Source organism: Bicyclus anynana, chromosome 9 (assembly GCF_947172395.1).
Source record: "Bicyclus anynana chromosome 9, ilBicAnyn1.1, whole genome shotgun sequence".
Taxonomy (NCBI): domain Eukaryota; kingdom Metazoa; phylum Arthropoda; class Insecta; order Lepidoptera; family Nymphalidae; genus Bicyclus; species Bicyclus anynana.
In genome coordinates this window covers 9060305-9087485 of record NC_069091.1, presented here as the reverse complement: position 1 = coordinate 9087485, position 27181 = coordinate 9060305, and the positions used below count along the sequence as shown (strand labels likewise).

The window sequence follows — 27181 nt, the reverse complement described above, 5'->3', positions numbered from 1 at the left end:
GATATATTTTAATTTCTTAAAATACACACAACTGAAAAGTTGGAGGTGCATGCCCCTGACTGGATTTGAACCCACACTCTCCGGAATCGGAGGCACAGGTCATATCCACTGGGCTATCACGTAACATAACATCTGGCGATTTATTCTGAGCTACAATTTCGATAGAATGCCATATTTTCTAATTGCCAGGCTTAGTCTTAAAAATACCTCTCAATAGTTTCTTAGTTATTAGATTTGTACTGTTTTTGTTAATTCTGTATTACTACAGACAATACTTCTGCATTATCGTTATTATAATATCACTTAGATGAGTTTTGAAATCAAGAAAAACGAAATTAGAGATGAATTCTTCACAAACAATTACCTAGAAACAGAAAGATAGTTGTAAGTTATTTTAAACTTAATACTTCAAAGAATTTTTATATTTGATATAGGCCTATGTTAGCAGTGGGACATTAAACATTAACAAATGTGACTTTTTCTACTTAATTTATTGTAATTATCAAACCTTAATTCGACTTTTGGATTTGTTGTTGTTCTGGAGTAATGAGCGATAAAGAAAATTTGAAAACAAAATTGTCACAAAGTTGATCAACATATGCAAAAATGTTTGCAAGTATATTCGATGTGTTCACTAATGTTTTTCTTTCAGATAAATTTACTCTATTGCAGTATCTTAGGTTGAGAAGAAATTTATTTTATAATTGTAATTTTAAATTTGAATAGATTTATGCCCGCCAAAGCTACATCGTTTGCCACACGTGCTCCTAGTTCTAATACGATACAGTTTTGTACAGTTCCTCCGCAAATATTGCCATTCGAGTTTGGTGACGAACCTGCGAATGCTGGAGATATGGCATCAATATCTTGTGCCGTAAGCAAGGGCGACCAGCCCCTAAACATTTCTTGGATATTTAATGGACAGCTTCTATCGAGGAATAATGATTTAGGAGTCGTCCTCACGAATATTAACAGAAAGACTTCTATTCTAAACATCGATTCCGTAAACGGAGTACACAGGGGCACTTACTTTTGTGTGGCGACGAACCCGGCTGGCTCCACCAATCACAGCGCTGTTCTCGAAGTTAACGGTAGTTCATCCAAAAAGTTCCGCTTATTTTCTTTTGTTTCACAATTGTGCTCCCTAATTACCTACAAACCTAATAGTTACAATAGTATTTATTGCTTTTATTAGTCCCACCACAAATTACTCCGTTTGAGTTCGGTGAAGAAATTCTCAATGAAGGCGAAACAGCATCAGTGTCGTGTATTATGAACAAGGGCGATCTACCTGTCACTTTTAAATGGCTGTTCAATGGAGAAGAAATTAAGCCACGCAATAATCTCGGTATTGTGCTTACTACGATAAGCAAGAAAACGTCTATTCTAAACATCGAGGCAGTGAATTCAATTCATCGAGGCTCTTACACTTGTGAAATTCGAAATCAAGCCGGCCAAACGAATCACACCACCCTTCTCAGTGTTAATGGTTCGCTGTTTGATTAGAACTATTTCATTTATTTTAACGCTTTTCTATACTGCAGTACCTCCCCAAATATTACCCTTCGAGTTTGGCGATGAACCCGCAAATGCTGGCGACACGGCATCGGTGCAATGCGTTATGAATAAGGGTGACCTCCCTGCTAACTTCTCGTGGAGTTTAAATGGAAGAAAAATTTCACAAACCAACTCTCTGGGAATCGTGATAGGCAGCATGAGCAGAAAAATGTCTATCCTAAACATAGATTCTGTAAACGGAACGCACCGAGGACTATACGTTTGTCATGTAGAAAATTTAGCTGGACAAGTAAACCACAGTTCGGCGCTGGAAGTTAACGGTCCTAAGTCCAATATTTTATTACCTATACTGTTTTGCAACATATTTACGTAAAATATTATTAATAAGTAGTTTTTTTACTACAGTTTTACCCCAAATCCACCCCTTCACTTTCGGTGATGAGCCAGCCAATGCGGGTGATACAGTTGGATTGCAATGTATGGTGACTAAGGGTGACGTTCCATTGAATATCACCTGGTATTTAAACGGGAAGAATGCTAACAAAATTCAAGGAATCACCGTAACAAAGATCGGTCACAAATCGAGCACCGTATCTATTGATTCCGTTTCATTCATTCACACGGGAGTTTATACTTGTTACGTAAGAAACCAAGCGGGAGATGCAAATTATTCAACTGAGTTAATTGTTAACGGTAACTCGGCATTTTCAAATTATAAATGGCTGCTGCTTGTCGCATCTTAAACAAATCCTATCCAATATTCCTATTTTCTTCATCGACGTTAGTCTAAACCCTACTGAATTTATCGTATTCTTTGTCTAGTTCTACCACAGGTAACGCCTTTCGATTTCGGAGAGGATATACTTAATGCAGGTGACACCGTATCACTTACATGTACAGTAGGAAAGGGTGATCTACCTTTGAAAATTTACTGGCAGCTGAATGACCAGCCCCTCAATTCTGGCAATGGCCTATTCATTAATAGAAATGGAAAGAGAATATCTGTATTGAGCATAGAGAACGTTCAACATGAACATATCGGCAACTACACCTGTATTGCGGAAAACGAAGCTGGCCGCAGTAGTCACAGCGCGGTTCTCATAGTTAATGGTACTTGGTGGAATCCATGAATCTTAGCTTTCTGTTCGCACGATAATTTAATAGTGCATTATATTATTTTATGTTATATATTTTGTTTACATTCCTTTTCCATTCATACCGTTTCTAATTTGTAATATTTGTGAATTTATTGTTTTCGTTGTTTCTAATTCTAATAAATCACAATATAACTTATCACATTCTATTGTTCAGTTGCCCCGCAAATAATGCCTTTCGATTTTGGCTTCGATCCTGTGAACGATCAGGAAATGGTCGTTGTTATATGCACCGCTAGCAAAGGAGACTTACCACTAAGCATCCAGTGGTATTTCAACGGAAAGCCCTTAATATCCAATATCAATGGGGTGTTACTTACCAACGCTAAAAGAACAAGCCAACTTACTATCGAGTCAGTGACTCATCACAATCAAGGCAACTATACCTGTGCCGTGAAAAACCAAGCTGGAACAACCAATCATACGGCTGAATTATATGTTAACGGTACCAGAAAATCAGTGTTTAAAGCTGTTTACTTTTTTGCTAATTTACCCAATTCTATATCCTATCGTAGTCCCTCCACAAGTGATGCCTTTTGAATTTGGCGAAGAACCTGTAAATGCGCAAGAAATGGTTTTGGTCACATGTACAGTAGTTAAAGGCGATCAACCCTTGAGACTAGAATGGTACTTCAACGAACAGAAAATAAAACCTGGCGATCTCGGAATATCACTTATGAACACCAAGCGTGCAAGTCAACTTAGTATTGAGTCGGTTAGCCACCAAAATCAAGGAAATTATACTTGTGTAGTAACAAATCAAGCAGGCGCAATGAACCATACTGCTCAGTTATTCGTCAATGGTACAATATTACATATTCCTTAGTTTTAAAGCCTTCTAGATTTGTAGTTGATATGTTATGTGTTGCTTATCGATCCCTATCCTTAGTAACTTTGGCGGGTCATAAAATCAATTTGTAGAAAGAAAATCTATGAAGGTAATTTAGATGTCTTCCAATTGAAAGGAATCTCGGTATTCACAAAATAAAGAAAACCAATTATTTCAGTGGCACCGATCATAACGCCATTTGAATTCGACGAATCTGTATTTTTTGGTGAGGGCGTCCAAGTAATGTGTCACGTTCCAAAAGGAGATAAACCTTTAAGCTTCAAATGGAGTTTCAGTGGAGGAGATGTGAGTTTGCTCCCTGGGGTGAACATAATGAACGTTGGGGACATGGGTTCAGCTCTTATCATACCTACTGTGACAGCAAAACATTCCGGCAATTATACATGCACTGCATCTAACATTGTCGCCAAGGCTAGTCACCACGCATCGCTCAATGTGAAGGGTATACGCTCACGATGAACAAATTGTGCTTTTCGTGTTTTGTTGTTCCCCTAATATCCCAGAATATTTATGAATTATTAAAAGATTTATTTGTTTAACAAAATAATTGTACATTTCCAGTGGCGCCTATAATATCCCCCTTTGAATTCGATGATGCTGTTTTTTATGGAGAAAGTATACAAATTATGTGTCATATACCAAAAGGAGACATGCCCCTTACTCTCAAATGGCTATTCCGTGACCGACCTCTAGAAAATAATAATGCAGTAATTGTAACTAAAGTAGGAGATAGAAGTTCTATATTGGCTATTCCGTCCGCGACGGAGAAACATACGGGCAATTACACCTGCACAGCGTCTAATACCGTAGCGAGCACAAATCACACAGCTAATTTAAACGTTCAGGGTACACTGCTCATAACCTTATGTGTTAGTATTTTCATTTTAGTTTGTTTTATTTTCCCTGCCAGTTCCTCCGCACATCGTTCAATTCGAGGCTGAAGAGCCAGTATTTGCCGGCGAGTCCGTACAATTGACGTGTCACGTATCTAAAGGCGACACGCCTCTTGCTATTACTTGGAGTTTCCATGGAAAAGAGTTGTCCTCCCATGAAGGAATTACGACGACGAAAATCGGCCAGCGAACATCGCTGCTAACTATTTCTATCGCCACAGCTAGCCACAGCGGCGAATATTCATGTCACGCCTCAAATAGAGCTGGCCTAGCTGTGCACTCTACCACAGTCAATGTCCATGGTATCTCGTAAACCTTAATATAAGATAGACCTTGCCTCTGCCGCACGTTGCACGCTTGCACATGTAAAATATATCTAATAATACGAAATTGGCTTTCTGGATTAACAGTATTACCATACATCGTGCCCTTTGAAGCGGATGAGTCAGTTTTTGCTGGAGAAATGGTCCAGCTCAACTGTCAGGTATCAAAGGGCGATTTGCCGCTTGACATTAAGTGGCATTTTCATGGCTTTGAGAATACGTCGTCTCACCTTGGTATAATGACTACTAAAATGACATCGCGTACCTCATTCCTTTCAATCGCGGCGGCTACCGCTGAGCATAGTGGCAATTATACCTGCGTAGCTACCAACAGTGCCGGTTCTACTAACCATTCCACTGTTCTTAATGTTCATGGTCAGTTTCATTCATTCATCATACTCATATTTGTTATTCTTTTCATTTATGGCAGCCATGTATACGGCTGAGATATGTTTTTAGAATAAGCATGGATTCTATTAACATGTCTCAAAAGCAAAGTTAGCTTATTCTTTTTCGTTGATCATACTTATTTTCACATACATTTTTTTTTATTTACAATTATAGTCGTACCGAACATATTGCCGTTTGACGTCGATCAAGCCTTATTTTCGGGGGAGTCTGTCCAGATGATGTGTCACGTATCCAAAGGAGATATACCGTTACAAGTCTACTGGGAGTTTAACGGGCAGACACTCTCACGCGAATTAGGAACGTCTACGAAAGTTGGAGATCGCTCATCCGTTCTAATGCTGCCAGCCGTCACTGGTGCCCATAGCGGCAACTACACATGTGTAGCAAAAAATCGCGCTGGTGTCGCCTCCTACACAACTGTTCTAAAAGTAACCGGTATAAACCCGTACATTAACAAATTATAATATCGTTTATTTAAGTACCTAGTAATATTCTTTTTATTTACTTTTTTTGTAGTTAATTATTTTAATGTTTAAATTGCAAGTGGTTCCATACATAATCCCGTTCGAAGTCGAAGAGTCTATTTTTGCGGGTGAATCAGTGCACATCACTTGCCACGTGTCGAAAGGAGATAGTCCCCTTCAGATAACATGGAGTTTCCAAGACACAGAAATACCTTATCACAACAATATGGGTATAACTACAACTAAATTAGGGGAGAAAGCGTCCGTCCTTAGCATTCCGACAGCGATGGGCCAACACAGCGGCAACTACACGTGCACCGCCAGTAACCGCGCCGGCCGCGCCCATCACTCTGCGCTCGTCAATATTCATGGTACTAGATGTCGCCCTACTCCTTCCTTTAGAACATTCCATTGAACTCGGAACGTGATAGATGTCTAATGCACGTTTAGATTAAACTTAGCATTGTTTTTTATTGTTTTTAATTAGTTCCACCCCACATAATGCCATTCGATATTGAGGAATCCTTATTCTATGGAGAATCAGTGCAAATGACATGTCACGCCAGCAAAGGGGATCGACCGATGTCCATCACTTGGACTTTCGAGGGTCAAGACCTATCAACAGTTTCGGGTATCAAGACGTTGAAGATGGCAGAGCAGACGTCCTTTTTATCCATAGCCTCAATCACGGGTGCTCACAGTGGCAATTATACTTGCATTGCGAGAAATAGAGCTGGGGAAGATAGATATACTACTACGCTACACGTCAATGGTATTTGTAGTTTAATGTCCAAGCATGTATTCACATAAACCACTAACGTAATATATGCTATTTTCTTTGCTCAGTCGTTCCTCACATCAAACCTTTTGAACTGGACGAGGCAGTTTTTGCGGGAGAATCTGTGCATCTCGATTGTCACGTACCCAAAGGAGATATACCGATGAACATAACGTGGAGCTTTCAAGGCCACCTCTTGACACGTAGAATGGGCGTGAAAACTACAACCTTGAGTGAACGCGTTTCTGTACTAGACATTCCATCCGCGTCCGGAGCAAACAGTGGCAATTATACATGTACAGCCACAAACAGGGCGGGCACTGTTAACCATACGGCCGTACTCAACGTCATCGGTATTAAATTCAAATAATAAACCGGTGTTGCTTGCTTGTATTGTTTAGTTCCTCCCGTGGTCCAACCGTTTTCATTTGGAGAGGTAGCAATGAATTCTGGGCAAGTGGTAACCGCAGCTTGTTCAGTTATCGAGGGTGACCATCCGCTTCACCTAAAGTGGCTCTTCGACGATGAACCTATTAAACCCAGATCCGGGGTGACTGTATTTAACATTGGAGAAAGAAGTGCTATTCTGAGTATTGGGTCCGTAACGCACAGTCACGCTGGAAACTACACATGTGTTGCTGAAAACGATGCCGGGACCCATTCTCATTCGTCGGCATTGATTATAAACGGTGCTTAAAATATGTCCCCTAATACTTTCTTATAATGAGTTTATGTTTATGTATTTTCTGTTTGTTTATTTTAATGTTCTGTATTATTGGTAAAGCAAAATAATAATGTTCTTCCAGTCCCCCCAAACATTTTACCGTTCTCGTTTGGCGAAAAGCCTGCAAACGTCGGGGAGTACCTGCAGGCAGCGTGCACAGTAAACTTTGGCGACCTCCCGCTAACAATAACTTGGACGTTCAATGGCCATTTGATATCCCAGAGAAATAATGACTATTCAATGACCAATTCTAAACGTAGTAGTTTACTCATAATCGAATCAGTTGACGCAAAACATGCTGGTTCATACACCTGCACCGGTGAAAATCGTGCCGGCCGTACTACTTACTCAGCAGACTTAGTCGTTTATGGTTAGTCGTAACGTTTAGTGGTAGAATCTTATTATTTAGTGACTTAGATAAAGTTTGTTTCAGTTCCTCCCAAGATTGCACCTTTCACTTCCGGTCCAGAACCGGCTTTCTTAGGAGACTACTTTGCGCTACAATGCATTATTACTCACGGTGACCAACCAGTTAAAATAGAATGGACAGTTAACAATCAGTCAGCCAATACAGTCGTCGGAGTTCGTGTCAGTAACATCGACAGAAGAAGTAGCGTACTTACCATTGAGTCGGTAGAAGCCAAACACGCAGGCTTGTACAACTGTACCGCGAGCAACGCTGGAGGCATTGTTTCTCATGACACTGAACTAGTCGTTAAGGGTGCGGAAGATAATAACTATTATGTGTAACTACAAACTGTCATTTTAAGTCTAAAATTAATGTCTTTTATATTTCTCGCTTCATATAAGATGTTTGCTGTCCCAGTTCCACCCTTGGTAGTGCCATTCAGTTTCGGGGAGGTGCCTTCCAACCCTGGAGATGCTGTGGTAGTGAACTGCGTTGCGACTAAAGGAGATCTGCCACTTGAGATATCTTGGACATTCAGCAGCGAAACTATCGACTCAAGTTTACATCGAGACATAATGACTACCCCGCTGGGCCCCCGAGCCTCTGTTCTCACGATCAACTCCGTCAGTGCAAATCATCAGGGGAATTACACGTGTATTGTCCAAAATGCGGCCGGTCGCGCCGAACACGCAGCAACTCTAGTCGTAAATGGCACGTTTATATATTCTTTACGAAATATCAAAAAGGGAACTAACATCACAAAATATAAGCACCAATAAAGGCCCGATCCGAACACTATCGATACACGTCTCTTTACTTGTCCCTCACAATTTACTAACAATGCTTGCCATTAAAACAATTTAACCCGACCGTCTGTGGTTCTTTCCAGTACTGCCCCGCATAGTCCCCTTCTCGTTCGAAACCCCTCTGTATGCGGGCCAAGCGACTCAGGTCACCTGTTTGATTTCTGAGGGTGATCTTCCACTCGATATTCAATGGTACTTCGAAGGGCGACCCTTAAAAGAAATAGCCGGCGTAATGGCAACTAAAATAGCAAAGAGGGCTTCGCTTCTGCTCATCGACCCAGCTGGGTGGTTGCACAGCGGCCGATACGTTTGTCTCGCGCGTAATGCCGCCGGCTCCTCCAACTATTCCGCCTCATTAGAAGTACACGGTACATAACTAAGTATAATAGCACAACTGAACCTTATATTTTACTCCTAGCACGGAAAAGCTTTGCGTAGGTAGCTACAATATTGTGTGCTTTGTTGACCAGATATTGTCCAGTATATACCTACTTTCAATTAAACGATTATACAACTTATTTACCCAGAATTATATTAACAGTTAACAAAGTAAATCGTCGCGAAATAAAAATCAGTTTAGTATCCAAAAGGTCGTTCGTAGGAACCGGCTGCGGCTATCATCGACGAAACCATTTCTTCTTCCATTCCTCCCTTGCATATTAGATGTTTTTATGTCCCTCCATATCCTGATTGTTCCCTCTTTATTCTTATTTGTTTATTCATTTATTTGCGTATTTTCTTTTGGTTCTGCGTGCAGTCATGCTTGCTTAATAATGTTTCAATTGAAATAATGTAATATCTGGCATCATCATCATCACCACATAATTTGTTGTAAAATATATTAATTAATGTTATAATAATGAGCTTTTGTCAGACATTATTTCAATTGATCTTTATTATGATTTGCGATGAAGGCTTAATAGCTTATTATGGTTTGTTTTTTTTTAATTAACCTATTTAATTTCCCTTTGGTTGTAGCTAGATAAGCTTATGGAGTTTTTGGTTTGCAATTTCTGTGTAAAATACAAAAGCTTCTATGGCAACAGCTTTATCATCATGATATATTATTTCAATACACTTTTAATTAATTATCAGCTGAAGTATCACTGGCTTAAATATGTGAAATTATTTTTTATTATTTATAAATGCTATCGGAGCTTTTGGATAATAATTGCTTAGTTAAGTAAACTGGTCTATTTTACATGTTATAAAGTTTTAATTTGGGCGTAACGTTATTTAATTGACAATTAATAAAAAAATAAAATATACCAGTTTTATAAACTTGCATAGATTGTGAAATTCGATATTGCCCGATATACCACTATTTTACTGAAATTTAAGCAATTTTGTGAGACTTTCATCATCTAAAACGAGATAAGAAACTGCTGAACCAATTTTCAATAATTTGTTACTTCTAGATATTCAAACCCTACTGAATGGACTTTATTGCAATACAAAAAGTGATGAAACTAAAAAAACTACTAAAATATATTTAATTGATGTCAAAGTAACATACAAAGTAAAATTTTTAATAATAAAAAAAATAACGTAAAATGCTTTTAGAAACATGTGCAGTTATTTAAATGCAAGAAACTCGATGTAATACTAATGGAGTGGTTAACTTTTAGTGCCCCCACGTTGGATACTAGAACCAACCGATAAAGCTTTTGCTCAAGGTTCAGATGCTAAAGTCGAATGTAAAGCCGACGGCTTCCCCAAGCCTCAAGTCACATGGAAGAGGGCTGAAGGTATTTTTTTTTTAATTTATACTTAACAGATTTTGTGCCTCCAAATCTAAATAAGATCTTTTTTGGGATTGAGTATACCTATGTAAGTAGACTTGTTCTGAGTTCCTTTTTTAAATATTTCGAGAAGGCTTTGAATGTATTGTAAGGTATACAGACACGTATTTGCAAGTGCGTTGGTGTGTAAAACTGACTGTGTGTGTGCAGTGAACATTCTCCTCCAGTTATTACACACAAACACATTTGGTATGACATCTTACCACTATATCCAAAACCAAACGGACTCTCTGGGCAAGATTGAGTTGGAAGAGATACTATCTACAATAAAGATGCGAAATCTTCAGTGTTTTACTTTTTAACATAAGAATCAATTATTTATTTACATACATGTTTTAATTATTGTAATAATATTCAAGGGGACACGCCTGGCGATTACAAAGACCTTAAACCCAATAACCCTAACGTAAAAGTCGAGGATGGAACACTTATGATTGCCAATATCCAAAAAACGAATGAGGGATACTACTTGTGCGAGGCTGTCAATGGAATCGGATCAGGACTGTCTGCTGTTATTTTGATTAGCGTTCAAGGTAAGATTTATGTTTTTAAATCACTTTTTGAAGTTATAATGTCTTATGAATCGATAAGCGCTGCCTGCACGTACGAAAAAGCATGACTAATTGGCAAATAAGATCAGCCTAAGTTTTCGGCTTGTGACCCCTAAGAATAAATTTAAAATTTATTTCAATTAGGCATAATTTACAAGTACTTTTGAAACGTCAAGACATGTCATGATTTAATGGTGGTAAGTAAAGTAGAAAACTTGAAATTAAAGTTACGAGGGTTCCAACAAAGTGCTTCCCATTAATCTTGACTACTTGATGTGCCTGTGATTATTCCGGCAATCATGCTCTTCTGAAATGCTGCTCAGCGAAACCATATAAGTATTTTGTCTATGTATGAACGGGAGATTTCCTACTCGGCTTATCGACCTCACGTTTTTTGCTTTATACACACTAGACAAGCACGGGCGTGGTTGTGAAATAATTTAAAAATATATTTTTAGAATTTTGTAATATAAACCCTTGTATTTTTCTAGCACCACCCCAATTCGAAATTAAGATGAGAAACCAAACTGCACGCCGAAGTGAACCAGCTGTCTTACAGTGCCAAGCTAAGGGTGAAAAGGTAATTAATTCTACATTTAAATGTAATACTATTTATCCTATCGTTTTTTATACCGTGGCTGAGCGATAAATACGCTCAGGCGGCGTTAGTCTATTTTCGACATTATTTTTAAGTAAATAGTATTTTAAGTTAAGTTGACCTCGAAATTTGAATTTAAGCTTCATGCTCTTAACTGTACATACTTTATCAAACTTACAAAGAACTTGAATTTTTGTGGTGTATATGTCACCTGCACAGCTGATGACTAACTCGTTCAAACAGCCAATCGGGATCATCTGGAACATGAACAACAAACGCCTGGAACCCAAGTCCGACCCACGCTATACGATCCGCGAAGAGATCCTGCCCGGCGGAGTCGTGTCCGACCTCAGCATCCGCAGAACCGAACGGTCCGACAGCGCTCTGTTCACCTGCGTCGCCACTAACGCTTTTGGCTCCGACGATACTAGCATCAACATGATCATTCAAGGTTTGGAAATACCTTTATTTTTTTATGCCCATGTGTGTAATGCTTATGGGCCTGCCACACACTTGACGAGTGGCTTGGATAGTAGCGAGGAAAGGAGGCAGAGACGTAGTCTAGCAGACTCTGCTCACCGCTTCCTATTTCGTCGGTTTTTAAGCGCAAAGTTCAAGTGTTGTGATGAGCCCAATAATTGCATCGGTGTATCAAAACAATGCACTAACTATACTTATATCCTCTTCACCATTTCATGAGCCTATCGGCGACTTGGACGGCTTGCAAAGCTTTTAGAGGTTCGTTGGATGGAATATTCCAGCAGGGACCTACATAGAACTCGCGCACATAAACCCGGTCAAATGTTGAAAAGGCTTAGATAGATATTTTTCATTTACTACATTAATTGTTAGATTTGCTAAATTACTTACTAACTTATATGCGTTATGCAGGCAAAGTATAATATTGGTAGACTCACAATTTTTGTTAGCGCCACAATTCGTTGTTACTATTTTAACCAACTTCCAAAAAGGTTCTCAAGTATGCTTTTTTTATCAATTTAATTGAATTAAGATCCATTTCAGTTTCAGTAACTCATTAGCTTTTGTAATTAAAATTTTCCAGAGGTACCCGAAGCACCATATGGCCTGAAAGTTCTGGACAAATCTGGAAGGACTGTACAACTCTCCTGGGCGGCACCTTACGATGGCAACTCACCGATTAAGAAGTTCCTTATTGAGTACAAACGCGCTAAGGGCAATTGGGAAAAGGATATTGACAGGTTAGTGATTCCAAATAGTAGCAAAGATTGATTCACAGCTTATCAGATTCACAGCGATCTTTATTTAGTCCAAAAACATTGAACATACATATAATGCTTTTTTATATTATCATAACGTCTTTTCTGTAGTTTAAATTATAGCCTGACCATAAATAGAAAAATCTGGTTTGCCGGCGCCCGAGTACAATTTGTTCTTAGCACGCTAATGGAAGAAGTTAGTTTCTTTTTTGGGAAGATAGTGATGTTTTCTCCTGTGCTTCAGAGAGAACGTTGAGCCATCAGTCCTAGGCTTGTAGCCATGTGGTACGTCAATTCTCTTTCTACAAACGCTAACGCTAAACTAACAAAATGCATGGGAATGACAGATCCAATCGACAACTTGGTCACGTAACCTGACTATAGTGAATGTCATTCCCATTCATTTTTTTAATTTTCGAAGCATAAGGGTTTGTAGAAAGAAAATCGACGGAGAGTGATCGTTAAGATCACTCTTAACCTAGGGACAGCATATTGTCTTGAGTTCCATAGCCTCTATTCTATCCTGACTCTATAGTAGGCCGCTTAATTAGGTTAATATTTTATAGTTATACCATAACATTTTAATTCCCAGAGTATTGGTACCTGGAGACGCGACTGAAGCTGGAGTGTTTAGCTTGCGACCTGCCACCGCTTACCACATCAGGATCGTAGCGGAGAACGAACTGGGAACTTCTGAGCCGTCCGAGACCGTGACCATCATCACTGCGGAAGAATCCCCCACCGGCATGCCTCAGGATGTGAAGGTGGACGCCGTGGACAAACATACTCTCCGTGTCACGTGGAAACCCCCTCAGCCTCAGGACTGGAATGGTGAACTCCAAGGGTAAATGAAGTCAATGTTTGATAGTACTGGAACTAAATTAAAATCTCTATAGATTCACCAATAAACTAGGGTTTGCCCACTCCTTGCATAAGCTTTTAGCTAGTTTGAGCATAAAGAAAATGTCAACCATACTTAAAAGAAATAATTTGATAATTTCTTTGGGTATACGTGGGAATTTTTTAGTAACTATAAGAAAGTTAGACTAGAAGAAAGTTGACGCTTTCTTGTATTTCATTTTGGGAATTAGATAACTATTTCCCAAATGGAAACTTTTGTATGAAGTCTGTTACTATTCAATATTGTTTGGAAATATGTGTACTAAATGAAGATATTTCTTTCAGATACTATGTCGGTTACAAACTAGCTTCAAGCAACAAGTCGTTCGTTTTTGAAACCGTTGACATCTCAAAGGAATCTGGAAAGGAACACCATTTGGATATTTTCAACCTGAAGTGAGTATATTTTTATTAAGGTTACTTTAAACGTGTCGATATTCATCATTTGAACATAATATGCCAGTCAAATTTAAGTGCCTTATAAGCCATAATTTAAAATATGGCTTACATAGGGAAATTGTCATGAATATATCTTATCGCTACGGGAAAGCCGTATATAGGATCAGACTACGAGGCCAATCCTAACACTAACTGACTATAAACCACCTCCCTGGCAATTTTTAAGTTTATAGCATAAAAAATGATCGACCATCCATACAAACTTACGAGAGCCTTTAGACCTCTTTAATCCAGCCCTATCCCAAAATCCGTTCTTAACGGATACCTACTAACTATAATCTACCTCCCTGCCAAATTTCATCTTTGTACGTCAAGCGGTTATCGAGATTTCGTGATGAATGACCTTCGCATTTATAAATTATTATTATTTAACGGTAAATTACGTCACTATTTACCAGGCATAAAAAACAGACAACACATGAAACTTTAATTTTATGTCCGGGATTTATGGACGAACTTTAACATAACTTATTTATATTTTGTCACTTCATTCTTCAGATATAATTTTACCAAGTAGTTTAGCGACTCATATAATTATAATAGAACTTCACTTGCAGGTAAGTTTAATTAATCATTAATTATTTGCAAGAGCCATGATAGCCCAGTGGACATGACCTCTGCACCCAATTCCGGAGGGTGGTGGTTCGAATTCGGTCCGGGGCATGCACCTCCAACTTTTCAGTTGTTTAAAGAAGAAGAAAGAAGAAGAAAAATATTTTTATTGTTATTGTTTGCATTTTATGAAATTAAATATCACGTATCTCAAACGGTGAAGGATACATCGTGAGGAAACCTGCATACCAGCGAATGTTTTTAATCCTCTGCGTGTGTAAAGTCTGCCAATCCGCATTGGGCTAGCGTGGTGGATTATTGGCTTAACCCCTCTCATTCTGAGAGGAGACTCGAGTTCAGCAGTGAGCCGAATATGGGTTGATAACGATGTATTTGTATTCTTTAGGACATACACGCAATACGCCATCGTCGTTCAAGCGTTCAACAAGATGGGGTCCGGGCCAGTGTCCAACGAAGTGCGCGCCTACACCGCGGAAGGGGCTCCCTCAGCGCCGCCACAAGACGTGCTGTGCACCACGCTCACTGCGCAGACCATCCGCGTGTCGTGGGTGTCGCCGCCGCTCGCCGCCGCCAACGGCCTCATCAAAGCGTACAAGGTCATCTACGGACCCAGCGAGACCTGGTATGGTGAGTGGGTGAAACTATTTATTTTACTTACAAAATACGCAAGTACATTTTAGATATTCAATCAGTGCAGTAATCAAATTAAAGTGAAGAATATTCTCGTAAGAGAAAAATGCACAGTCGACCAATGGTCGCAAATCTATGCTCTTTCTGTCGTCCTGAAGCAACGAGAAAAAGGGACTTTTGAGGTTCGTTATTAATCGACAATCATTTTGTCTTCACAGTATATGCCATGGCGCAGGCTTACTAGAGAAATTATTGTATACAAGTACTCAGCACTTTTGCTTATAGGAAAATAAGTCAACCCTTCCGAGGTGAAATCCTCATTTCACTAGGGTAATAATAGTATGTATGTAATCTTAGATGTAATACAGTTCTGTTATTTTAAACTTAAAGGTACTTTCTTTCGATTATTATTATTTAATTAACCCCCCGTCTATCAATCCCTTAAGTTGCTAATAATTAAAAAACTAACTTTTATTGTGACAAGTTCGCATTCTGCGATCTCCCAAAATTTTTGCTAATATTAATTCTTATTCCAGACGAGAAAACCAAAGACACCAAGATCACAGCCAGCAGCGAAACCATTCTCCACGGCCTGAAGAAGTTCACCAACTACTCTATGGAAGTGTTAGCGACCACTAACGGAGGCGACGGTGTGCGATCTGTCCCTATTCATTGCCAGACTGAACAAGATGGTGAGGACTTCATTATATCTCTAAAACCTCGCGTATATTCAAATATGTTAACAAAAATATAACTTTTAACACATGATGAAATTTCTGAATTTGGCAAATCAAAAATACATTTTTAACGTTAAAAACGTTTTATAACAAGCCTCATAAAGTAGCAGAACTTTTATGGGACTACTTATTAGCATCTGTCATAACATATTAGCAGATTAATTTTATAAGGCACCCATAATGTACTAAAAACCAAAAACAATTCGGTAAGTCCTAGGCAGCAGTCATCACACCAATCTCCTTATGATCGATTGATATCTATATATTGATCAGACAAAACCGTATACTAATAGTCAAGATCTCGCATTTGATACCCATATTGACAGAATTGTGAAAAAATATGTCATTCACAATTTTATAGCCGCGGCCATCTTGGGTGTGGAAAGGTGTTTACCAAATATTAGATCAATCTGTCTGTTGACGATTCCCGTCAATCTAGTGTATCTATTGATCAGATATAACGGTATACTACTAGTCAAGATCTTTCATTTGATATCCATACTGAGAGAATCGTGAAAAAATCGTAACCTGAAATTTCATAGAGGCGACCATCTAGATTGTAGGATGTACATCTGAGAGTGTGTACCAAATATAAGATCTGGCAACAGGAAGTAAACAGGGCACGCTAAATAAAACCGTTTAAAAAGATGACGAATTCCTATCGATTCGTTTTAACTTTCGTTTTTTAATTACAGTTCCCGAAGCTCCCCGCGCCGTCAAAGCCCTAGTAATGGCAGCTGATTCGATCCTCGTGTCGTGGAGACCGCCAGCGCAGCCCAACGGTGTTGTCACTCACTACAACGTGTACACTCAGGCGCAGAACGCCGAACCTCATCCCAACAAGGTAAAAACTTTAAAAATTTACACTATAGAGTATTGATATAGTTAACGCTAAACGATGATGACAATGATCTATCAGATCCTGACCAGACCAGACCTAAACTCGGTCGCCCAGGTATTAGTTGGTATTCTTAACCGTTCATGGCTCGAAAGTTTTGTATCATAACAGCAAAACTGTTGTCCTGTTGAAGGTCGCGCTAAAAGGTCATATATTTTCATTTGCCATTTCCTATTGGAGGTTAGCAACAATTCAGGCTAATATAACTATGTTCACAATTGCCAGAAATAGTGACTAATCATTCATCTTAAACCACTGACGCAAGTACTCGACAGTCCAGGTTATACATTATATCAATTACGATTACGACTTTCGTTTGTATTGTACGTATTAATCTCACCCTGAATAGGAAGCAGGTGCCTGTCATATTTAGTTTCGCATTATGGCAAATAGGTAGTAGAAAAGTAAAAAAAAAGTAGGAAGCTCGAATACCTTCACATCAACTAAAGAGTCGTATATTTTCACATCAACTAAAGGGTTTTTAAACAATTATAATATGGCTACTTGTTAGGTACCTGCATCTCAAACAAGCTACTCAGCGACGGAACTGAAGGCCGGCCGCTACGACTTCTGGGTGACTGCTTCCACTATCATCGGCGAAGGACAACCCTCAGCCACCGCCTCTTGCAGCCCCAGCGACAAAGGTAATCAGACGTTTACTTACTTTTATGTTATCTAAAATAAATACAATAAACGTTTCATTCGCCTAAATTTTCACCTTCAAAAATAAAAAATACCTCCAATAGGAAGCTTCCCAAAAATAACCATATAAACAAATCTTTATTTTCAGTACCCGCCAAAATCGCTTCATTCGACGAATCGTTCACTTCTACCTACAAGGAGGACGTCAAACTGCCTTGCCTAGCTGTCGGTGTTCCTCCGCCTAACATTCTCTGGAAGGTAATGTACAAAACAAATATAAACGGATAGCTTTTATATCCATATAATTATATTATCCAACTTTTTTGGTATTATCGTATTACCTTAACTAACGTAAAGATATGTCGCCGCAAGGTGCGTCTTATTTTTGTGGTTTTTACAGCAAAATTTTACATCCATTTTTCATTAAGACACGTAAATAATATAAGTAAACTGGTAATATAAGTAATATAAGTAAAACTGGTTATTTATGCGTGTGAAAGGCCACCCGCTCGAGGCTGTCATTTTAAGGAGTCCAATGATGATTTGTGCAGGTGAAAGGCCACTCACTCGAGGCAGTCATTTTAAAAAGGAGTCCTTTCTTCTAAAGGAGTCTGTGGATAGTGGGCCACTAAAACTTATTATTTTATTATTTGTGCAAGTGAAAGGCCACTCACTCGAAGCTGTCACTTTAAGAATGAGTCCTCTTTTCTAAAAGAGTCCGTGGATAGTGGGCCACTAAAAAATGGTGATTTGCGCAGGTGAAAGGCCACCCACTCGAGGCTGACACTTTAAGAAGGAGTCCTCTTTTCTAAAAGAGTCCGTGGATAGTGGGCCACTAAAAAATGGTGATTTGCGCAGGTGAAAGGCCACCCACTCGAGGCTGACACTTTAAGAAGGAGTCCTCTTTTCTAAAAGAGTCCGTGGATAGTGGGCCACTAAAAAATGGTGATTTGCGCAGGTGAAAGGCCACCCACTCGAGGCTGACACTTTAAGAAGGAGTCCTCTTTTCTAAAAGAGTCCGTGGATAGTGGGCCACTAAAAATTATGATTTGCGCAGGTGAAAGGCCATCCACTCGATGCAGTCATTTTAAAAAGGAGTCCTTTCTTCTAAATGAGTCTGTGGATAGTGGGGCCACTAAAACTGGTGATTTGCGCAGGTGAAAGGCCACCCGCTCGAGGCTGTCACTTTAAGTAGAAGTCGTCGTAAATGAGTCCGTGGATAGTGGGCCACTAAAACTGGTGATTTGCGCAGGTGAAAGGCCACCCGCTCGAGGCGTCGGAGAATCAAAAAACCTAAAACAACTATTACTGATTTGAAATTCAAATTTTGACAACAGTTTACTAACATTGACCCTTTTTCTTGAAGAAGTCTGTATCCCTATCACTAAAGGATAGTGGGCCACTAAAACTGGTGATTTGCGCAGGTGAAAGGCCACCCGCTCGAGGCGTCGGAGAATCAAAAACCTAAAACAACTATTACTGATAAGAAATATAAATTTTGACAACAGTTTACTAACGTTGACCCTTTTTCTTGAAGAAGTCTGTATCCCTATCACTAAAGGATAGTGGGCCACTAAAAATGGTGATTTGTGCATATGAAAGGCCACTCACTCGAGGCAGTCATTTTAAAAAGGAGTATTCTCTTCTAAAAGGAGTTTGTGGATAGGGCCACTAAAACTGGTGATTTGCGCATGTGAAAGGCCACCCGCTCGAGGCTGTCACTTTAAGTAGAAGTCGTCGTAAATGAGTCTGTGGATAGTGGGGCCACTAAAACTGGTGATTTGCGCAGGTGAAAGGCCACCCGCTCGAGGCGTCGGAGCGCGTGCGCCAGCTGCCCGAGGGCTCGCTGCAGATCGCGGGCGTGGCGCGCGAGGACGCGGGCGAGTACTCGTGCCACGTCGACAACCAGTTCGGCACCGACACCGTCACGCACACGCTCTCCGTACTTGGTAACGTCTCTTTACTTTACACAAAATAACTCTTTAACGCCGCAACTACTGAACCGATTTAAATGGAAATAGATTTTACTCTAAATTAATTCATAGGCAACTTTTTGTCCCGAAAAAAACCATGGTTTCTCGAGATTTGAAAAACTGATGATTTTGATTGTATGAATGTTTGTTACTCTTTCACACCGCGACTACTGAACCGAATTAACCCAAATTTAAAATAGTTATACATTTTAGCCTGGATTAACACACAGACTATTTATCCCGAAAAAAATCATAGTTCCCGTGGGATTGGTGAAAAATGAATGAATGATGAATTCCACGCGGACGAAGTCGCGGGCGTCCACTAGTACTAGACAATATTATTAAGTGGAAATATTTGATTGTTTGTTTGCATTTAATAGTATCTGAAACTACTGAATCAATTTGAAAAATTCTTCCACTGTTGGGACGCTACACTATCCCCAAGTGCTATCCCCTTATTCCTACGGGAACGGGAACCACGCGGGTGAAATACTTTTTCTTCTATACAATTAAAGCCCTTATTCACTCTTCCTTTATTCGCGTTTTCATTATTCGCGGATTAAAAAATTGCGATCCAATTCGCAACCAAAGATATCGTTATTGACGGATCTGACTGCCGAAAACAAAATCTGCAAATTTAGACTTTTACTTGGAACAATAAAATGGAAATTGGAAAATAAATGAGACGTAGTAAAATGAAGGAATGCCACTGCTGAATATCAGTCAGAATTAAAGAAGCTTTTAAAAAATTTGAAACAAGAAAAATGACATTGTTTAACCACTGTACTGATTTCAATGAAATTTGGTATAGAGATACATTGAACCTTGGAGCAGCATAGGCTTTTTATCTCGTAAAATGGTCCATTCATCAATGGCAATTCATGGTACCCTCGGAATTTGAAAAAACGCGAACGGAGTTTCAGTCGTCCGCTAGTATACATATATAAAATGTAGATAGTATTAATATATAAAATTAAAAATAATTTGTCTTTATGTCACAGCACCCCCCTTCCCCCCACAATTGACCATCGCTTCGTCCTCTGTATCGTCTCTGACGCTGCGTCTGAAGCCATCCTTGGAAGCCGAGCAGTCGCCCGCCGCCGGATACACCATTCACTACAAACAGGAGTTCGGAGACTGGGAGACTGTACAGGTATTATCATTAGACTTAGGGCCCCAAGGTGTTGGAACGGCGACCTCGCATCGGAAAGCGCAATGTTGGTCGACCCCCACTATAAATACATACGTTTCAATTCTGATAGTATTGTTAGTAAGAAAATATACTTAATTATTCTGTTGGTTTGTATGTTCTATTAGTCTGAGTTTTATGAGAATAAATATCTATATAAGGTCCTTCTCGGATAAATGCCTCCTCTATCCTCTTGCATGACTTCCTTCCCTTTGCTGTTCTCGTCCACTCCTTTCCGGCTAGTTTTTATCATGTCGTCAGCAATGGCGTAGCGTGCCTGTATAAAAATAGATGGGGGGGGGGAAGTTTTTCTCAAAAAAGAAATATACTTGCTTAAAATTAAAATGACATAACCTATGTAGAATGTTTCAATTTTACGGCTTGAAAAAACTTTTGCTTTTTTTTTAATTCTGCCTACATACGAGTACATTCCTTTTGCCATCTGGTCCTGTCCACCTTGTATAGTGTAAGGTCCACCTAAATGTGACCGGCCTACTGTCACTTTAGTGTCAATGCGTGTTTAAATGCGTCGGTAACTTTTGTTTTTTGTGTAATTTCAGTTCTTATTTTATGATTGTTATGTTGTTTTAAAAACTTCTTTGCACTGCTCTTTATGAAGTTCTTATTTATTTTGGGGGGAGGGAGGGGGAGACCCCATTATAAATCTAATTGTTCTAAGCTTATTAATTAAATTTATTGTCATTAGTTTAGGAACCAGGTTATTTATTATTATGTGTAAAATGACTAGCCATTTATTCCCCTAATTTTAAATTTTGTTTGTTGATAAACAGTGCACATGGAATTTGGTTTTAGTGAAGCTATACAACAGGCATTCCTTAAAGTCTTTTCATACGATGCATTAAATGTTTACATAATATTATTGTGATTGAAATAATATTTATCTGTTTTATTTCAGATTCCAAGCAACACCGACACCTACACTTTGGAAAACTTGTTCTGCGGATCCAGATATCAGCTCTATGTCACTGCATACAATGGGTAAAATTTAATAAAATAACATTCCACACTGTATTTTGTTTACAACAAAAAATGGCGAAACATTCCTTTATTTTATGATAAAACAAAATCACCATAAATATTTAGAATTCACGTTTTGATATTTTTTTTTTTGAAATCGTGCATTTTGCGGTGTATGTACTTGCCCATATTTTGATAACGCAACTGTCAATCAAAACTGAAATTGAACCAGTCTAAATCTGATATTAGTCGCGGTAGCGTCGTCCTTTTCCTCGCCATCCATGTCACCATAATTGCCTGCGCCTGCAGGTTCAGCCACATGGATGAGTTCACAAGGTAGAAGACGGTGTGGTGCGTGAACATTCGGCACGCAACGACTGACGAATTCCTCCACGGTGTAGTGGGCATCCTGGTGTCATGATGAGTTACTTCATTTCTGATCTACCTCAAAGCTTCCATGGCAAGGTGATGGGGCGTTTTTAAACGACCCTCGGCAGCGCCGCGAACCGCATAGATGTTCCTGTATCTCCGAAAGTAGTTATCACTGATTCACAGTTACTTCTACTAAGTTGCTCTACTATTAGCATAGTTTTAATAGAATACACTAAAACAAAAATTTGTCAAATACCCAATTCAATATTTCCTGCACCAGAATCGGCACCGGCGAAGCCTCTGACGTAGTGATCGCCCGCACTCGCGGCTCCAAGCCCCCCGTGCCGCGCGCCGCCGACTTCATCGAGGTGGGCTCGTCGTCCGTCACTCTACACCTCAAGCAATGGCTGGATGGAGGATGCCCCATGAGCCACTTCGTCGTTGAGAACAAAAAGAAGTGAGTAATGTAGATGTCAATATCTCTTTGGCCTTAAGATCTTTGCGAACGACGTTTTTTAAACGACTACATGCATTTTTGTGGCGGAAATAAAATACTTCAATGTTTTTTGAATAAACACTACAGTATGTTTCTTGGCAAGTTACGTATCTTCTTTTCCCAATTATTCTCCATCAGAAAAACAATATAAGATGGTAGAATACGGAACATTACCATATCTTTGCGTATAAGATGGGGTTTAAGACCGCTTAAGACGACGCACTTTACACGACGTTTTTAAAAACAGGCTGATGTCGCGCGTTTTTGCTGTGCGTGTCCACTGCGTGTTATTATATTAGCAGATTGTGTGCATTTATGTCGCTAAATATTGACTGATAACTGGTCAATGATTGGCTAGCGTTTCGTGAGTGTCCTAATCGTGTACAACGCGCGTTATTGGTTCGTTTAACAAATGTACAATGTACACGACAGAGTACGTCTTTAAACGCGTATTGAGCGGTTTGCTGTACGTATGAGAAATGAAAAATATTTCTGATACGTAAAGCAAAGATACGACATGCCCTCCCAGCTTCTGTTATCCCTATCAGTTACAATATTTTTTTATAATTTCATATTATTTTCGAGTCAAGATTAAATAGGCATCTTCTAGCCAAGCGTATTTTACCATTTGTGATTGCAATCAATGATTAGATCACGTGATTTCTATTCATTTCGATAACGAATACCATTCAAATATTTTCAAGTTTTCGCAGCGTTAGCGTTTGTAGAAAGCGAATCGATATGTAAAATGTCTACAATATGTAATTTTTAGAAGCTTAATGTGTAACTATGTCAACATGTCACGTTAAAACAACCCAGATATACATAAGAAGTCTTTTTATAGGGGTGCCGCTGAATGGAACCAGATCTCGAACGCTGTGAAACCTGGCGGCAACTTCGTCGTGCTCGGTATGTCATTCCTAAACTTACTTTTTAAGAGTTAAAATGTAACTATTCTCACTGATCTATCCCGTCTCAAATTTCCTGAATCATCTTCAGATAAAATCAGGAAAAAGATCGGTTTATTTTTTTCGGTTTTCCGGGTCTACTCTCACATCGAACACATATAAAACAACAAAAATAGTTTCCAGAACTTCACGAGCAACCATACCCTTCAGATCGGAAAACAGGAATACTGCTTGGTGGAAACAAAATAGATGTATATCCCTATCCTACCCCTACCCCTAGTCTATGTAATACTTCTCCGAACAAACTTACACAGCTCAGCTAGTACTAATATTAGCGATTTCTAATAGATCTGGAACCCGCTACGTGGTACGTGCTTAGGATCACCGCACACAATAACGCCGGATTTAACGTCGCTGAATACGAGTTCGCCACTCTCACCATGACTGGAGGTATGTTTTTGTACTTAAAGTACGCTGTTTTTGTGTTTTTAAGTGGATATGACCTCTGCCTCCGATTCCGGAGGGCGTAGTTTCGAATCCGGTGTAGGGCATGCACCTCCAACTTTTCAGTTGTGGGCATTTTAAGAAATTAAATATCACGTGTCTCAAACGGTGAAGGAAAACATCGTGAGGAAACCTGCATATCAGAGAATTTTCATAATTCTCTGCGTGTGTGAAGTCTGCCAATCCACATTGGGTCAGCGTGGTGGACTATTGGCTTAACCCCTCTCATTCTGAAAGAACATGTACCACATTCTAGCAAATAAATGATTTGATTGATAAAAAAAAAATTCGAGCTCAGCAGTGAGGATATGGGTTGAAAACTAACGATTAAAGTAGAGAAAATAAACAAAATGTCGTCCAATGGCGGCAAACCTGTTCCAGTTCCATCTTTTTCGTACTAACGCAATGAAAGAGATAACGTTATTTCCAATTGCACCACCATTGGTTGAATTTTGTCTATTTCTCTACATGGGGTTATCTCGGTGATCGTATGTTAGCGCCAGTGATGTTGATGTAGTCAAAAATGGTAGCGTAATAGTTTATTAAATCAATTTCTTGTAAATAGTTACGATACGAGCGAAATATATAACTCAAGGCATTCTCATATAAAAAAACGAAAATATAATACTTATAACAACAATAAGAATAAATAGTCAGAGATCCCTAAAACATTTTTATACCTGATAGTAATCAGGTGTAAAAATGTTCTCGTTACAAGCTAATTTTTCGTGAGTACAGTAAAAAAAACAGATTAGTAACAACTTTTAATAACCTCGTTATCGATACAACTTGGGAGGAGGGTAGAGTAACAAAAGTTGTTACTAACCAGATGTTTTTTAGGCGTGGTACATTATCTCGTTCCGACGATCTAAAATTTTCTTTTCTTGGTAACTCAGCTACCAGAAACAAGATTTTTCTTAATAAAAAAGTTGATCGTCTCATCGAGATGAAACTACTCACAAAAAATTAGCTTGTTAGTAATCAGGTGTACAAAATGTTCTAGGGAACCCTGACTAACAGTTATAGTATCAGAACAATTTTTTTATGTAATCAAACAAAACATACGTAATACGAGAATGTTGTGTATGTACCTAGAGTACCGATTGTAATTTGTAAATTGTTAAACTTAGGTAGGTATATAACAAATAATAAATGAACGGTAAAATAAACAATATAAAAGTACCTGAAATGCATTGCCTTTAAAAATATATACAGTTAAATCAGTTTTTCATACACATACAGAACCTCATCAGTCATATTGTGTCACTTTATCGAAGGCTTGCATTTCAGGTACTATAGCGCCGGCGCGTGAGGTCGGAGACGGCTCCCTGACACCAGAACAGACCCTCAAGATCCTCCTCTCGCACCTTAACCTGATAGTGCCAGTCGTGGCTGCCATACTCGTTATAATCATCGCCATTGTGGTCGTTTGCGTCGTGCGCGGCGCGAGGGACCGCCACCACAAAGGTAACTTTACCTTTTAGGAACCATCGCACCTTTGCCTGGAAACGCTGCCGATAAGGAACTCCCTCAATGGGTGAAGGCGTGGCTTGAACCTGAAGTGTTGGTGCCGATCCTGGCCACAGTCGTGGTCTTCATAGTGGGCATGGTGGTCATATGTCTGACATTGGCGCGCAGGAACACGCCGCACCGCCTGCGAGGTCAGAAGGAACTGTACTGTATGTATGGTGGCATGGACACCGCTTTATTTTGTTTTCTTTGAAACATCCATTGTTATTATAATTTGTGGTCATTAGATATGTTAAGCTTCGATCACACTAATGCCTTTGTGTCTGTTTAACCTATTTGCAGTTAGACTTAAGGAAGCAATCACCCAAATAGTACAAATCAAATTAAATTGATTTACATATCATGTACGACGAATTTGAAACGGATTTTGTGATTCAGCAAACAAGAATAAACATGAACGCATCAGTGTGGTTGGGTTTACAATCATAGATAACACGGGTCCAAGCTTATAAACTTGTTGCTATAGAAAACCCGTTTTCCAATCAGTATATTAATGCATATTAAAACAAAAAAAAAATACTTTAAATTGTAAAGAATAAACAGGCCAAAGAGGTACAAATGAGTACTTATTGTACTTAGTCTTTGCCAGGCTTGGAAAGCTTTGAATGAACGCTTTTAAAAAATAACAGTTAAATTGAAAGAAATAATAATTATTATGCTGTAGATTTTTAAAAAATAAGTTGTTTATCTATACGCGCGCATGCACATTAGACAACATTTTACTATTTATTTCGAAAACGATCATATTTTATTATCATTTTGCTAAACTTATTTTTGTAACAGTTGTATTAGTCATTAATCAACCATACGTTACATTGATATTTTGTGTCAATCAGAAGTTTAAAATCTCTGCCTCTTAGCACGAGTTGTTACTAAAGAGACTAAAGGAAAACTGTATTGTTGTAAAATGTGAATGGAGTAATATAGATTACGTACACTATGTACGAGTTGTAACCTTGTTGTATACAGACGACGCAGTGTACAACGCATCGGGCGCAGCGCTCGGGCCCGGCGGCACTCTGGACAAACGCGGCGGCCTTCGCGACGAGCTCGGCTACATCGCGCCCCCCAACCGCAAGCTGCCCCCTGTACCCGGCTCCAACTACAACACTTGCGACCGCGTCAAGCGACAGGCTGTCATTAGTGAGTATTAGTGGCTCGACAGGTCATTCTGGCACCTCAGTGCTCGTGACAACTTGGTGATAACTGATAAGTCATCTTGTCACCTCAATGGCTAAGTCAATTTGGTGATAAATCATCTTGTAACCTCAGTGGCTAACAGAAAGTGTTGATAGGTTATCTTGTTACTTTAGAGGCCAGAAAATCGTGGTGACAGTTTATCCAATCCAGCTTCCTCAGTGGTCGTGACTGCTTGGCGATAAGTCGTCTTGTTACCTCACTGGCTAGGACACTGGACAATGTGGTGATAAGTTATCTTGTCACCTCAGTGCCAATGACAACATTGTTATGCGTCATCTTGTGACCTCACTGGCTAAGACAAAATGGTGATAGGATTATTTTCAAACAAAAGGCCAGAAAAATGCGGTAATAGGTCATCCTGTCACTTTCGTGACAAGGACAACGTGGAGACATGTAATCCTGTCACTTAAGTGGTCAGGCCGATGTGACAGGACAGACAATCCTATAACTTTATAAGGGTGCCGAAAATGGGGTAGCGGAGTAGTTCGTACATTTATAAGGTTGCATGGGTACTATATTGTATTTATCACTTTTATATCAGTCATTGAATGATAATATTACAACTCATCAGTAATTAATAAAACTTATTTCTGCCGCTACGAATCATTTCTTAGACTTGTAGGTGGACAAGTTGGAAAATTGCCACTTTCGAAATCCTGGAATCAAGAACGAC

General features: G+C 39.2%; 1 protein-coding gene across 50 annotated transcripts in view; it reads left to right on the top strand.

The window, feature by feature from the left end:
- LOC112055815 (cell adhesion molecule Dscam2) overlaps nt 1-27181 on the top strand; it is a 96985-nt gene that overhangs the window by 56754 nt on the left and 13050 nt on the right. For 9 of the 50 annotated variants that reach the window (XM_052883502.1, XM_052883509.1, XM_052883514.1 and 6 more), the window contains exons 14-34: nt 2341-2628; nt 9959-10078; nt 10492-10665; nt 11175-11263; nt 11525-11732; nt 12345-12501; nt 13112-13363; nt 13705-13815; nt 14837-15078; nt 15618-15773; nt 16514-16662; nt 17228-17360; nt 17507-17616; nt 19148-19307; nt 20333-20484; nt 21437-21519; nt 22151-22327; nt 23211-23275; nt 23623-23724; nt 25263-25457; nt 26278-26451. In XM_052883502.1, coding sequence (XP_052739462.1) covers nt 2341-2628; nt 9959-10078; nt 10492-10665; nt 11175-11263; nt 11525-11732; nt 12345-12501; nt 13112-13363; nt 13705-13815; nt 14837-15078; nt 15618-15773; nt 16514-16662; nt 17228-17360; nt 17507-17616; nt 19148-19307; nt 20333-20484; nt 21437-21519; nt 22151-22327; nt 23211-23275; nt 23623-23724; nt 25263-25457; nt 26278-26451 — 3297 coding nt within the window. The other 41 variants (XM_052883515.1, XM_052883531.1, XM_052883534.1 and 38 more) reach the window with 12 other exon arrangements.